This window comes from Ictidomys tridecemlineatus, chromosome 7 (assembly GCF_052094955.1).
Source record: "Ictidomys tridecemlineatus isolate mIctTri1 chromosome 7, mIctTri1.hap1, whole genome shotgun sequence".
In the NCBI taxonomy this organism is placed as follows: Eukaryota; Metazoa; Chordata; class Mammalia; order Rodentia; family Sciuridae; genus Ictidomys; species Ictidomys tridecemlineatus.
Window position 1 is genome coordinate 132,021,102 of NC_135483.1, and position 15,229 is coordinate 132,036,330.

The 15,229-nt window shown below is 33.7% G+C and overlaps 1 protein-coding gene across 5 annotated transcripts in view; it reads right to left on the reverse strand.

The window, feature by feature from the left end:
- Positions 1-15,229, reverse strand: part of Kcnh7 (potassium voltage-gated channel subfamily H member 7) — a 460,547-nt gene that overhangs the window by 79,619 nt on the left and 365,699 nt on the right. For all 5 annotated transcript variants that reach the window (XM_078017498.1, XM_021729010.3, XM_021728984.3 and 2 more), the window contains one exon: positions 3,540-3,965. In XM_078017498.1, coding sequence (XP_077873624.1) covers positions 3,540-3,965 — 426 coding nt within the window. The remainder of the gene's footprint in view (positions 1-3,539; positions 3,966-15,229) is intronic.

Here is a 15,229-nt window from a genome sequence, read left to right on the forward strand (position 1 = left end):
AAAAACTCCTACAAGTTATCAGGAACTCTCTCTATGTGTGTCCCTTGTAAATGGTGTTATTAAAGTATTTATTAGATATTATCCTATGTGCCTACCTGCTGGTCTCCCCCTTCTAGACTGCAAGCTTCCTGAACTTGGGTTCTCATCTTATGCTCTTCTGTAAAGCCAGAGTCTCCCTTATTGACTGACACAAGGTTAAGTTCTTGGCAAATGTTTGTTAAATTAACCATTCTACTTAGGGAGCAGGATACCATAATATTTTCTGGAAGTGGAAAAATGGATTAGGTCAACTTTTAAAATTTTTATACAGAATTCTAATTAGTAAAGGAGATAAAACCAAGTTTTATTTATTTTTTTTTTATTTAATAGTGGAGGTTGCTCTGCATCTAACCAGTTCATTTTGCTCTCTACGCTTAAGGGCCTTTGGGACTTTCTGAGGCATCTTAATGAATTTGCAATTTGAAAATCAAGAGACTACATGATCTCTCATCAGAGCGATCACTAGCTTAATCACTAAAATTTATCATTCTCTCTTATGTCCAAAATCTCAAAGTTTTTTATTTTTTTTTCTATTCTTGTGACAAAACTCCCCACATTAGTCTATATGAATTTAAGATATCCTTTGCTCTGGAAGTAATTCTTTTCTTTTTTTGTCAGAAATAAAATTGGATGTTGAATATCTATAATGCACTTATTGTATAATGTACACTTTTGAAAAAAATTATTCTGAAGTAGCACTATGAACTGGAAAGCCTGATTATAGCTATACAGCATAGTTTATATGTTAAAGGATCATCTTCATTGCAATTTCTGTGAAAAATAAAAGGTAGCCCAAGTCCATCGCTTGTCTTGTTACCCTTTTATGGCTGAAAGGTATCTTGATGTACCTGATGTCTGATTCCCACGTGTGCCCTCCAGTACCTTTCCATATTTGATGTATTTTATGTCTATCTACTTCACCCCATCATATCCTGTGTTCCTGTTCTTTACAACCCAGTTACTATACTCAAACCATTTACTTTTCCTCTCTCATTTCTCCAGAATTCCTTTAAGTTGCAGCTGGTTAATATAATAACTGTTGTACATTAACACTGTTAATGTAATTTATCAACATTAACACATGAATACACATTAACAGTATTTATTTGTTAAATAAATTGATGGAATTAAATTTATTTAAATTTGTGGGTTAATGTGATTCAATATAAGTTTTTAAAGGGAGATTTTTATCAGCTATCAGAGATATTAATCCAAAGAGTGGAAGAGGAAGAAAAGGAAACACTGGCAAAAAATTATTACGTAACTTCACCTGGCCTAGTCTTTTCATATAAATTCAACTTATTTTTTAAAAAAATCACAAGAACTCATTTTTAACGATTTTACAGAAAACAAATAATGTCTTAAATAGATTAAATAACATCAAGTAAGTGACACAGAAGAGAATCAAACCCAGGCTTTTCTGACTCCAAAGCCATGATCTTTCCCATATCATGCCACTTCTTAAACAGACTGAGTAGCAGCTATGAGAACATAGGGGTGCTCACGAAATTCCTCATGAACTGTGGACTGGCCTCAGTCTCTGTGAGGCAAAATTCATCTTTTCCTTGACAGTTCATAAGAGATGTGGTCTAGGCTTCCTCTTTTCACGAGACTATTTCATCCTCTAACTGAGGTGAATCTCATAAATACTCTCTTGTTTCAGATTATTCAAAGGAAGTCCTGTCTGAAACAGTGATTGTCTGAATTACATGTTTTAATGCAATTTTATTATTTTCAAGTGAAATATTAACTGAAATTAAACCAAACTCATACTTAATTCTATAAATTAGGGCTAGGATTGTGGCTCAGCGGTAGAGGGCTCGCCTAGCATGGGTGGGACCCGGGTTTGATTCTCAGCACCACATAAAAATAAAGGCATTGTGTTGTGTCCATCAACACCTAAAAAATAAATATTTAAAAAAATTCTATAAATTAGAATTAATGATGATAATAAGCATATCTAAATATTCACTGATTTAATGATTACTGATTGAATACAATGAGTATATCACTTTCCCCTAAGAATTCCATTTGCTTATTCATTAATTTATTCAAATTTTAATTTGCTATTGGTGTATATATTTTAACATTGGAAAAAATGAAGTTTTATTCTATTGTTTATCAGTGTGGACTATTGTGATGTGATTACCTGGATCTCCCACTGAAAGAAACTCAGATAATTATGAAATATTTCCCTTCCTTTTCTTTTAGTTAAAACTGAAACAAATAGCTATTAAAACTTTATCTACTTTAGTGGCAGTTGATATTTTTTTAGGACTTTGCTGATTTGCACATGTATTACCTCATTATAGTCTTAAAAACAATGACTGGAGAGAAGAAGGTAACATTATTATTCTTTACTGATGAAGAAAGTCAGACTTGGGACTTTGTTTAATATTTGCAGAATCCAGCAAGAATATCATCTTCCACTACTCTGCTCTTAACTGACCCACAGTTTCACCAGCATGTTCTGCAGGCAAAAGAATGTTAAAATCTAAACCTATTGATTCTCCATGGCAGAAAGAGTCTCTTGTCCTGAGGCCTTCAAAGGCTACCATATGTAGACTTACTTAAAAACAACAACAACAAGAGATGATGTATTGTTTTTAGGCAGAAAAGATACTACCTTTTTAAAAATTCAACACATTGGATTGGGGATACAGATTTTAATGGAGTGCTTGCTTTGTATGCACAAGGCCTTGGGTTCAAGTCCCACCACCACCAAAAAAAAAAAAAAAAAAAAAAAGAAGAAGAAAAATAAAAAGAAAAAAGAAAAACAATTCAACACATTGAGTTCAGTTTTTCTTATTATACTGCTTTAGAACTACTTTCAGACCTTTTGTAATTTTTCCAGTATGCAATCCAGGGAATTTATAAAAAAAAATTGGGGGCAATTAAATGGAGGGGCCCTTTGGAGAACTTAATTTTTTGGATGAAAAAATCCTTTCAGAATCTGATTATAATTATGGACCCTCTATCCCCCAAAATCACTCAATATGGATACACAAATCATATTTCTTTAAATTTCCAATTTTATAAGATATTTGGAATATATGCAGTATTTCCAACATGGATGTTATTTAAGAGATAGGGGTTTTGCACAAGACATGTCAGAAGATTCTTTCTTCCACATAATCTGAAGAACCAAACTACAATAATAAGAAGGAAAGCAACATTCTTAATGTTTGACAGTTTTACACCCACAAACTTAATATGTAGACATTTTACATCCTGGGAATGTGCTATGCGGTATACTTCTCAAAGCTTAACTTATTGGTTAAAGAAAGGAATGTATTTTGCATCTCTTAGCAAAAATAGAAGGAATTTAAATTATTTGCAATGGAAAAATAGTTCCATTTCATTTTATAACATTTCAAAGTGAAAATGAATTTCATCTGTGCAATACAGAAGTATGTAAAGCAACCATTTTTAAATGAAAGTAGATTCACTTTTATAATTGCAATCTTTCAGAAAATAAGATTTTTTTAAGCCGCTCTTACCTCATCAGAACCTGATCCAAAAATCAGCAAGTCAAAAGGAATTGCTGCAACCATGTCAATCAGGAACCAGCCTTTGAAGTAGTGTATTGCTATTTTGGCGGGATCACTTACCACTTCTTCATTCTGATTTACATAAGTAGTTCTGAAGTTTATTAGAATATCTATGATAAACATAATATCCACAATCAAGTCTACCACATTCAGAGGGCTACAAGAATAACCACATTCTCGCCTTTTCTGTTCTTCTCTGTCATTGAGGAGGAAGGCTGCCGAGTAGGGGGTGAATATAGCAGTGTATATGACCAACAGCAGAATAAGCCAATCCCAGACTGCCTTGAAAGGGCTGTAGTGCAATATTGTAAACTTGTTGATTCTTGGTGTCTGCAGTTTATATTCTGGTAGGACATCTGCTCCCAAAGAAAGGACCTAAACACAGAAAAGAAAACCACACACTACATAAAAATATCATTATTTAATCTGAAACCTATAAAAATGAAGGAAATTATACAGCAAAATCTATTAGAAAGAATTAATGTAATTTTGAAGTACATATGAAAACAGGAAGTCCATTTAAATGAATTCATATAAACTGCAACTATGTTTTATATTCACTTCAAAAAAACCTCACTGGTATTTCTGGATAAATTCACTGCAAAGTAATAATATTATTCCTGAAATACTGAGGAAGGGTTATTGTTTCCTTTTAAACACAGTACTTTACAGAATTAAAATTACATGACTGTTTTTAAAAAAAACCCTAAAATCAGTTTTGATATAAGTAATAATTCAGTTTTCAAATCTAGGAACAGACTGACTATAATGAACATAAAAAATGTACTTGGATCCATGGTCTCAGGTTCGGTTTACCTATACTTGATTTATGTTAAACTTTGATAAATTAACTACAATTTATTTAAATTTTTACTTATGCAAATTTTCTCACTTGTAATTTGATTTTAGCATGGGGTAAAGGAGCACATAAAACAGATTAAAATAAACACAAAGCAGTCTTTTCCCTAAATGGTGAGAGGGTATTTTATGTCTGGGTTGAATATACTTTCATCCAAAGTTTTCCATGAAATTTAGAGAATCATAAAAAGAAAATGCTGCTAGTAGATGTTCAGAATATTGATATGGAAATGTTGTAAGATTCTTAGCCACCAAGGGATACAAATGTCTTAAGTTTTATTTTATTTAATAAGGCAAGAGGTAAACCAAAACAGTTTCCCCTTTTAGAGTTTCAGTTTATCTGAAAAAATGAGAGGTAAACTTGAGTTGTACCCTGCTAAGTAGACAAATCCACGATTTTGGGATTTTAGACTGAATTTCAAAAACCAAAGTCAAATAGAAAGGTTATCTAGCTACATAGTGGCAGATAGAGAGCCATTTTAAGGGAATTGTGAGTTTATCCTGTCACACTATCAATGCCCTACACATACTAATGGTTCCATTTGAAACGTTAATGTCCCCAAGTACATTGTCTTAAACTACATTCATCTAAACTGCTGATGCATCATGGGCTTTGCGTCATGGATCTGAAATAATCCCCTGTTGGTTAGACAGAGAGTTTTGTGTGTTTTTGGCAATTCTATCCATGTTGGTTTTATCTTGACCATAGTAATGAACTATCTTGGAAAATAATCAATTTTGAATCACTTTTATTGTTATATCTCATACTTTTACCATCCTATAACAAGGTACCATCCCTATTTACGAAGGACCTGAGATATTAGTCCCAAATGAGATAAAACACAACTTAAATATAACACAAGAATCCAGGTAAAATAGGTAAAACTGCTTTTACATGTCAAATTGATTTAATACATTAAAAAAACGAATAAAAATTTGGACATGATCATTAATCAGCCCAGAGTAAATCTGAACCAACCAGTGTATGGAGGATATAGGACTGTATTTTAAGCTATTAGGAGATGACAGGAGCTAATTATTGGCAAAAGAAAAATATGGAAGATAAAATGATTTTATATTCATGAAATATTGAAAATCCTCAGAATCTAAGATATGCAAATGTATAAGTATACAAGTTTCAGAATCCTAATAGGAAAAATGTTTGTATTGTCTATTAGTTCCTAAGTGCAGATTAATAGAACTCTATGATAAACATAATATCCACAATCAAGTCTACCACATTCAAAGGGCTACAAGAATACCATATTCTCGCCTTTTCTGTTCTTCTCTGTCACTGAGTAGGAAGGCTGCCGAGTAGGAGGTGAATATAGCAATGTATATGACCAACATCCCTAGTCCTTTTAAAATTTTTAAATTTCATTTTGAGACAGGGTCTAAGTTGCCCAGATTGGCTTTGAACTTGTGATACTCCTGCCTCAGCCCCCTGAGCCACTGGTATTACAGATGTGTGCCACCATAGCTGGCTTAATCTGCTTAGTTCTTAATAAATCCCCTAAATTCACACTTTTCCCCATAAAAGGGTTACACAATCACTCAAAGAGACTCAAAGAAGTCATTTTTAAAGACAGATATTTATCTGAGCTTCCTCACTGCTTAAGTGACATGCTTCTGATGTCAACCTCTCACACAATACATGCTATGGCACAAGTATGAATTAGAATGCATGCAGTGTTATGGAAACTTCCCTGTAAGTAAAAACTGGCTAGAACTCTTCCTATCCCATCTAGATACACAAGCTTTTAATATTTAGATGACCACTTTAGTAAGAGAAAGAAACTAAAATAGGGGAAGATACTGTTCCTGACATCATGGAATTCATGGTCTATAGGGAAGGAGACGTGCAGGAAATGAGAGCCCTGATTCCATAACCCATGGCCACTTTGCTCAGTGTATGGAGCTGGTGGTGATGCTGAGGGGGCATGATCTTCCCAGAAGACTTTCATTAAAACATGGCAGTTGAACTGACACTGAGTTGGAAGTGATGAGGGATATATAGGACATACATAGCTGGGGGATGGGGAAGTTGGAAGAGGAAGAACATGAACAAGGTTAATGAAGCATAAAATAATGTTGTATGTTGAGAAATTATAAATAGTCTTCTATTTTGCTGAAAGATAAAATGTAAGAAGGGAAACAGTTGTGGAGGATAGCAGTGGAGAAGGCCAGGACAAGGCTGCTGAAGGTCCACTGTGACATAAAAGCAAGCAGAGGTTTTGACCTTTAGGTCAGTGGTCCCCCCCCCCCCCAGGTATTGAACCCAGGGGCACTTAACCACTGAGTCCCAAGTCCCATCCCTAGCTGTTTTTATGTTTTTTATTGGGAGACAGCGTCTTGCTAATTTGCCAAGTTGTTGAGACTGGCATTGAACTTGTGATCTTCTTGTCTTGGCCTCACAAGCTGTTGGGATTACAGCATTACCTCGTCTAAGATAATTTTTTTTTCACACAGAGTTCTTTTAAAGGAAAATATTTCAGAACCCTAATAATGATTTATTTTATATTTATTCATAATAGCAAATATGTTAAAAATAAGACTAGGTTAAAATTTCTTGTTTATACTTCTTGGTATGATTCTTCTAGGTTAAATCGTGTACCCTCAAAACATATTTTGAAGTTCTAATCCCTGGTACCTGTGAATGTGACCTTATTTGGAAATAGGGTCTTTACAGTTATAATCAAATAAAGACAAGGTCCTCATGGTTTGAAATGGACCCAACTCCAATAATTGATATCCTTAAATGAAAAGAGAATTTGGGACAAAGGGAGAATTCTGAATGCTAATGGGGCAGAGGCAGCTGCAAGCCAAGGGATGCCAAGGATTGACTGTAACCATAGAAAACTAAGAGAGGCAGGAAACAGATTTACCCTCAGAACTTGCAGAAGGAATTCACCTTGCCAAAAGAATAAGCTTCCATTGTTTTAAGATACCTAGTTTGTGGTATGTCATTACTGTAGCCCTTAATATAATGACAAAAAATGAAAACAAATATTTGATATTTTTCTAGGTCAAAAATCATTGAACTTGGGGCTATTTTATTTATTAAATATGAAAAAATTGTATTCTAATCTAAAAGACTTTTTGCAAAAGTATGTTGTCTATTGCTGTGTCAGGGTAACCTAACCTAAATCTTAAGGCAAGCTGTTATTCTCCTAGGCTTTGAAGGTCCATGTAAATAGCATTCCTTGATAACTTTAAGAAGTTTTGTTTATTTCAAGTTAACTTTATGGCATTATTCAATTTTACATTAAGTGATTATCTAGTTAACTTATATTTATTTATTTTATTTTATTTTATTTTATTTTATTTTATTTTTTTGTTAACTTATATTTAGAACTAGGTTTAAAAGACAGTTTATTTTTTATATTCTAAAATGTCTATTGATACAGAACTATAGCTATTTGGTATGTAGAATGGAACGTGTTTTGACAATGAATTGGTATTAATTGGTATGGTACCAAATGTTATGTGCAGGTTCTTTTGATTTCTGCATGACTGTGCATTTATTATATGATCCATTGTCACCAGACTTTTACTAACAAATAACAAAAAAATTTATTTATACTGCGTGCTTTAGCACTATGAGGTCCCATTATAAATTCAAATTTAGTCTTGGGCACTGATGTCAAGTCAATGGCAATATTGTTACTAGGTGAAAATGTTAATGATTCAGAAGAGTATAGTTTTGCTTTACTGTTTCAACAAAATACAGGAAATTTTAAGATTGTCAAATACGACTTATGGCCCTTTCAGATATCCCTTTTCATGGATATCAGTTGGAGAACTGTTAAATGTTACTAGGCAGGGAAGAAAGGTAGCTGTGTTTGGTTTTTAGACAGATGAATCAGAAAATAAAATGGAGAAGAAACCAAAGGTGGTCAGGACCAAAGACATAGAGGTCAATTTAGGATTTTGTCACTCCAAGAGATGTATACCAGGGAATAAGTAGCAGAGATGGAGAAGATGGAAAACATTTGTGAAATAAATTTTTCTCAGTATGTAACGATGAGAAGTCCAGAAACCTTTCTTCCTTTATGGTTCCAATAATAAGTCTTATTAGAGTCAACCATGGTAATATAAATCTCTGAAACCTCAACCAACTTTGACATAAAGGAAAGATCACTAGACTGTAAATTTGAAGACCTGACTTTGAATTCCAGGCAGAATTATTAAACTCTCTCAATTTTAGTTTTTTCCATCAGTGTGATGGGGATAGTAATCTTTGCCTGTCACTTGTCTATAGAGAGCTAGCATATCAAATCACATAATTTCTATAAAATTAGCTAATAAAATTAAAATACATGCATGTAAAATATTTTCATTATTGTTTAGAGTTCATGAGGGTTACTTCCTATATCATAATCTAAACAAACTAAAACCAAAATATTTATAAATCTATGGGAGGAAGTTAAACATTGACTCTATACTGAAAATACTAAAGATCGTCTCAGTTATCTACTCTTTATAACAAACTGAACCAAATTTTAGTCACTCAAAAGAGGAGTAATATTATTATTATTGATTTTATGGATCAAAAATTGAGTTTGGGCATACCTGGACAATAATTTTGCTCCACAGAATGTCATTTGGGGTTACTTAGTGAAATTTAGCTGGTTGCTGAGCTTCTATGGAAAACTCAAGAAGGTTTCACTCACATGTCTAGAAACTTGGTGGGGATAATTGGCAGATTGGGCTCACCCAAGATTCAGGAGTGATTGGATTCTCCCCACCCCTCCTGTGGTCTCTTCAGCAGGATAACAATACATCTTTTGTGGAGACTTGGGAGTCCCAAAAGAAATAGAAACTTCAAGTTCTCTTAAAGTCCAGATTTGGAATTACATTGTTAAAGCAGCATTTCTTTCATAGTCTATTGGCCAAAGCAGAGGCAGGCCTGACCAGATTTAAGGAAGTAAGGGAATATTCCCTACCTCTTGACAAGAGACTGACATGATTGTGGAAGGGAAGAAATCATTATACTGGTTTTGGAAACAAAATTATATTTAATTATAATTAAAATATACAAAATTATACTGGTTTTGGAAACAAACTATTGTAGGACTCGATGACAATTAATTTTTTAGGTGGGGTGACACTGTAGTTATATATATTTTAAAAAATGGCCTTTACCTTTTAGGAGTATGGAGTGAAGTATTTGTGGATGAAATATTATAATACTGAAGGCTTTCTTTAATATAGTCTGGAGCATGGGGAGAGGAGTTCTGATTATATGTAATAATGTAGGCTGTATGTTGATTTATATTGGAAATAGGTGACTAGATACTATTCTATATGTTTAAAATGTTTCAAAATAAACACTTAAAAAACAAGTCTAGAATCTCATCCAGAAATGCATAAAATAAATGAGAATATATTTTCTTTCTAATTTTGTTTTCTTGCCCCTAACCTTCCTTTCTATTGTTCTGTACAGAGGATGCACCCAGGGCTTTGCACATGCTATGCAAGCATTCTACCCACTGAGCTATATCCTCAGCCTTTTTGTATATTTTATTTCTTCTGAGTTAGAGTCTCCCTAAATTTCCTATGCTGACTTTGAACTTGTGATACTCTTTTCTTAGTATCTCAGTGTAGAGGATAGAAATTCTTAGATTAAAAGAACAATTTTTATAAATATCATGGCGTACAAATATCAGAATTGCATTGGTTCCTTATTGGGTGTGTTTTTGTCCTTGTTTAGAGAGCACAATGCTTACTCATACTATGTGGCTCTTCATTCAGTTACATAGACTTTATATAACTCATATTTTGTGGAACCTTGACTGTTTGCTGCTACATTTCCATGAAATTGGTGGCTGGAACAAATCATGTTTAGGAAACTAGTTGGAAGTGTGTACTGTATCTGCTTTTTTCTCTAAGTATAAGATACTTCATGGAATGGCCTCATCAAGTTAGATTAAAATACAGACACATCTTAGAGACTTATAATATGAGGTGTCTTATTGAAATAGATTTTTTTAGAGTTTCATATTACAATTTTAGACTATCATTCTGAATTAAATGAAGAAGTTTGTTTACATTTTTCTCATAAAATTACCACTAGATTAAATGTTTACACTGTTTAATGTCATTTTAGTAGATATTTGCATTATATATTTCTTTTAAAATTCATTTCTAGAAAGATTGGTCACTTTAGGTATCAAAATGTTTCATTTTTTGTTTAAAAAACTGTTATTTCATTAACAAGTTTGTTTTCCCATAAAACTATGAGTTTAGAATTACAATATAATTATATCTATATTCCTTTACGTTGTTCTAATTGTTTTATTTTTATTTTAGTGGTCTAAATTCAAATACATTTTCACAATGTTAATATCACTTTGGAAATAAATATAAAATTAAAATAAATTTTAATAAATAAGTTAAGGTTAATTATGATAGTACTTTGGAACAACCACTTTGGAAATAAAATATTAGATAGGTATATATTCATTTAATTAATGTGCCTAGAATTCTAAGAGACCAGTGACTACATAGAAAAAAGCTGTTACTCAGTGTATTACATTCTCTTAAGAAAGCCAACTTCTCCCACTCATTTGAGAAATCACATATTTTAGAAAGTTAAAACACGATTAAATGAACTATTATAAAACTTTTTTTTTTTTAGGAGCGAAAAAAGGAAAAAAAAAAACACAAAAAAACGGGGAAAATCCTCATTGTATGAAAAAAGTGAGACTCCACAATCTTCAGAAAGACATTTCTATTTTCTTTTTCCTGAAACCACCAATTAAATGTACAGTTTAATACAGACTAAAATATTTCTTTACCAAATACAGTTTTTTCCCCTAGCACATTGCTATTTGTTTAACCTCTAACAGTTATGTATTATATAAAACCAAAATCTTTATATGAAACAGCACTATTTATTCAATGAAGATCTACTGTGAAAATTTTGTGAGAACACAGGATTAATAACTACTCTTCTCTTTTGAAAAGTGCAATAGGGAACGATTAAGCCTTCCAAAAGATTATACAGTACTTTTGGCAGCTGTTAAACGCCATGCTGAGGTGTTGGTAGAGACTGCTCATCTGGTATTTATCTTTTACTTGGGACTTGCACTTAACTAATAGGCTAGCTGTATTTTTATCTATTGGAAAGAGTACTCAGTAACAAAATGAATCGGGTAGATTATACAGCATCAGGAAGGATTTAAACTCCCTTGGCTTTTCAGCACATTACTTAAGAAGTAGAGTCAAACCTGAGACATTATCATTGAAATAGGCATCCCCACTGATGACCAATCAGATATTCAAATTAAAAGATGAAAAAGAATCACATAATAAATCTAACTTGTCATAGAGATCTTTAAATTAAATAAAATATTAAAATTAGGAGAATCACTGCAGCAGCTTTCTAGATTCAAATAACTTTCTGAGGTTTAGATTAAAATAAGTATTTGGCAATGTGCGTGTGTATGTATGTGTGTACTGGATTGGGTATGGATGGTTGTATGATTTTGTAAAGCTCAGCATCATATAGAATCAAGTTTAGTTAAACCTTAGGTTTAGCATTTTGTTTTGTATGTGCTTTATATGGTAATAGGAAAAAAAAAAAAAAACATCCACTTCCTAAGGTGTATGTGGCTCAGAATTTGAGAGAAATTGGTTAGAAAATATCTTAAAACACTTATTGCATTCATAAATCACTTCACAAGCATACATAGGTTCTTCTAGCATCGTACATTCTTAACTCCCAAGCAAGCCCATGTCCATTTGGATAGTGCATCTTGGTTCTGAATCCACAGACCCTGGGCCACACTGACACCAGATTCTCTTTGGCCTGATGTTTGCCTCCATGGCTTCTCTCTCCTCTCTTCCTATGGAAACTGCAGTGCATCCTTCTCTCCATATCTTTCATCTTTGTTTAAAAAATTATTGATTTTAGAAGAAACATGGAGAAAAGGAACACTTCGCACACCAGTTTATGAGTAAGACTGTGGCAGATTTTTTTCAAATGTACAGATGACTGAGGAGCAAGCTGCAAGATGAGAGAGGAGAATAAAGATTTGGCTAGGACAACTCCAAGTACAGGCACTTGTGCCAATAGGAGGAGGCATTTGGCAGGCTGTTGGAAGGTCTGAGATGGAGCTCTGGAGGAGGCCGAGCTAGAGATCCTGCAGAGGCAGTGGCTGAAGTTTTGGAAAATGGATTTGAGTGTAAAGAGAGAGGGAATACACTAGGAAATAAATGAAATATGGGATAGAGAAAAAGGCTTAGCTAGTATTTCACAGGTCCTGCACAGTATCTAGTATATACAGTGTTATGCATAATGATCACCCAAAATTGTCATTGAATGGGCATGTTTGTAGCTTAAAGAGAAAGAGCCAAGAGACAGCAAGGCAGGGAAATCACAAAAGAAAGAATTAGGCTAAAAACAGCTCCTGTGCACTGAAATTTGTTGTTCTTTCTTCCTTGGAATAGAATTGTGGTTAGAATGCATCTGCATAGTTGAGAACTGCATTTTCTAGACCCATTTGCAACTAGAAATGCTCTTATGTCTAAGGAGCTGCTCTTCTTGGCCAAAGCTTCTAAGAAGCAGGAATGTCTTCCCTCCTCTCTCTTTTTCTTTCCAATGCATGAAGTCAGAAGCATCTAAGGCTTCAAGTACCTGAGTCCTATAGGGTGGATCTAAGGCTTGCTAATTTACTTTGCTAAAGGCAGAGTGCCCTGCTTCCCTCAAATGGTCTTGTCTTGTTTCAGTTTTCTACATTAATGTGTCCTGAGTTGAATTATCTATCTCATCCATTGATGCTGAGACAGTAAGAATATCATGTAATGATGGGGGCAGAGATTGGAGTGATGTCTACAAGCCAAGAACACCAAGATTTCCAACAATATCAGAAGCTGACTGAAAGACATGCAACCTGTTTCCTCTAGAGCCTTCAGAGACAAGATCTGGCCCTGCTGACACATTGGCATTGGACTTTTACCCTCAGAATTAAGAGAATAAATATGTATATATATGTGATGTCACCATGTTTGTGATAATTGGTTTTGGAAGCCCCCGGGGCAATACAGTACAATTTCCTTTATTCTACTTTACGAATGTGAAATATGAGATTAGCTAATTTAAACAAGGCTGTTTGGTCTGTAGAACCTATGCTCTTTTACAACAGCACCCCTATATTTAACTAATTTCTCTGAGATGATGAAGGTTATGTTTTTCTGCTACACATACTGTTTCCAGAAGAATAAACTATTTGATTTCAAAGGTGTCTGTGCACATGCTTTTAATAAAGTCTTAATCACCTGTGGCAAAATAGTGACTTAAGACAGTGATGTATGCCACTTCCCATCAAAAGACAACATGCAGCCTACTCTGAAAGATAGGTGATTAGATAGATGTCCATGTGAAGGTCATATGAAAGCCAAAACAGAAATGTTAGAGAGCCATGGATGAGCATAAAGAAAAGAAAATAAGGACAACTCAGACTGATTAGAAATTCATAATGTGTCCAACATTGTTGAATTCAGCTGGCTACAAAGTGAGACAGAGTTGCCCTCTTACCTATCCATGTTCTGTCAGGGAGAATTTTATATATCTATCAGTTATGGCAAAATGAGGACAGTGATCTCTGCCTCCTGTTTAGCTGTGAGCTAAGGTAATGCATGTACAGAGTTTCACACACAGTCCTTGTTTACCATAAACACACAACATGTGATGACTGCTACTATAGTTTTAGACATATGAAACTAGAATAGCTCAAAGTTAAATTACACAAAACAACGTAAATTATAATTACTTACTGAACCTCAGTCTCTGATGTCACCCTTGGAGCAAATCAGTTATGCAAAGGTAGAGCAGAAGACAGATGGTTGTGTCTGTTGACTATTGAGTTTGCTAGTAAGGTGAAAATTTGTTTTTGAACATCTCAATTATTATATATTGGTCCATAGGACATGTGTCATTATAATTTAAGGAACTGAGCTTTTCATTATTAAAGTCTTCAATCACCTTGAAAGGACCCAGTAAAAACAAGTGACAGGATATGTCTTCCTAAAGCAAGTGTCCCAGACTGGCAAACATTTTGTTGGTCTGGATGGAATATCTATCATTAAGAATGTGATATCTGCTGGGTGGTTTGAGAAAGTGTTTTCAAGCATCTTTGGAAATTACACGAATTTCTCTTATTTTGCTGCAAGTAATTAAATGGTATTTCTTCAAAGTGAATTTAATATTTTGGAGGTTCTATCAGTTGTAAAGTTTCCCAAGATACCATAGAAATGATACCTATAGCAAAATAAACCAGAGCAAATGACCTCTGAGGAACTGAAATTCCAACATTTTTCTTATATTACACAGTTTACTTATTCAGTTATACAAACTTAGTGTGATTTCACCATGTTTGCATACTCTACATGTCAAGAATTAATGTATATTAGAAAAAGAAATCAGAAATGCTGTCCATGAGAATTATAGAATTCTGGGGGAAAATAAACATATTTATATGCATGCGAGCAAGCACATAATGAGGAATCATCATTGTCCTCAGATCTGTGAATGGACTTCTGTGAACTCTCTGAAATGAGACAGAGGAAAGACAGAGGGAGGGGGAGAGACAGGGGTAAAAGAGGAAGAGTAGGAAATATTTAATGAGAAGATGAGGCATAAATCAATGGGAGAAGTAACAGGAAATGTGCTGGAAGTCGTAGTGAAGCACTATCAGAACATTCCCCTATTGATAGAGATTTTCTAAATATTTACAAGGTAAAAGTTCTGCTCTTTCTCAGACCCAATCTTTGTTTTT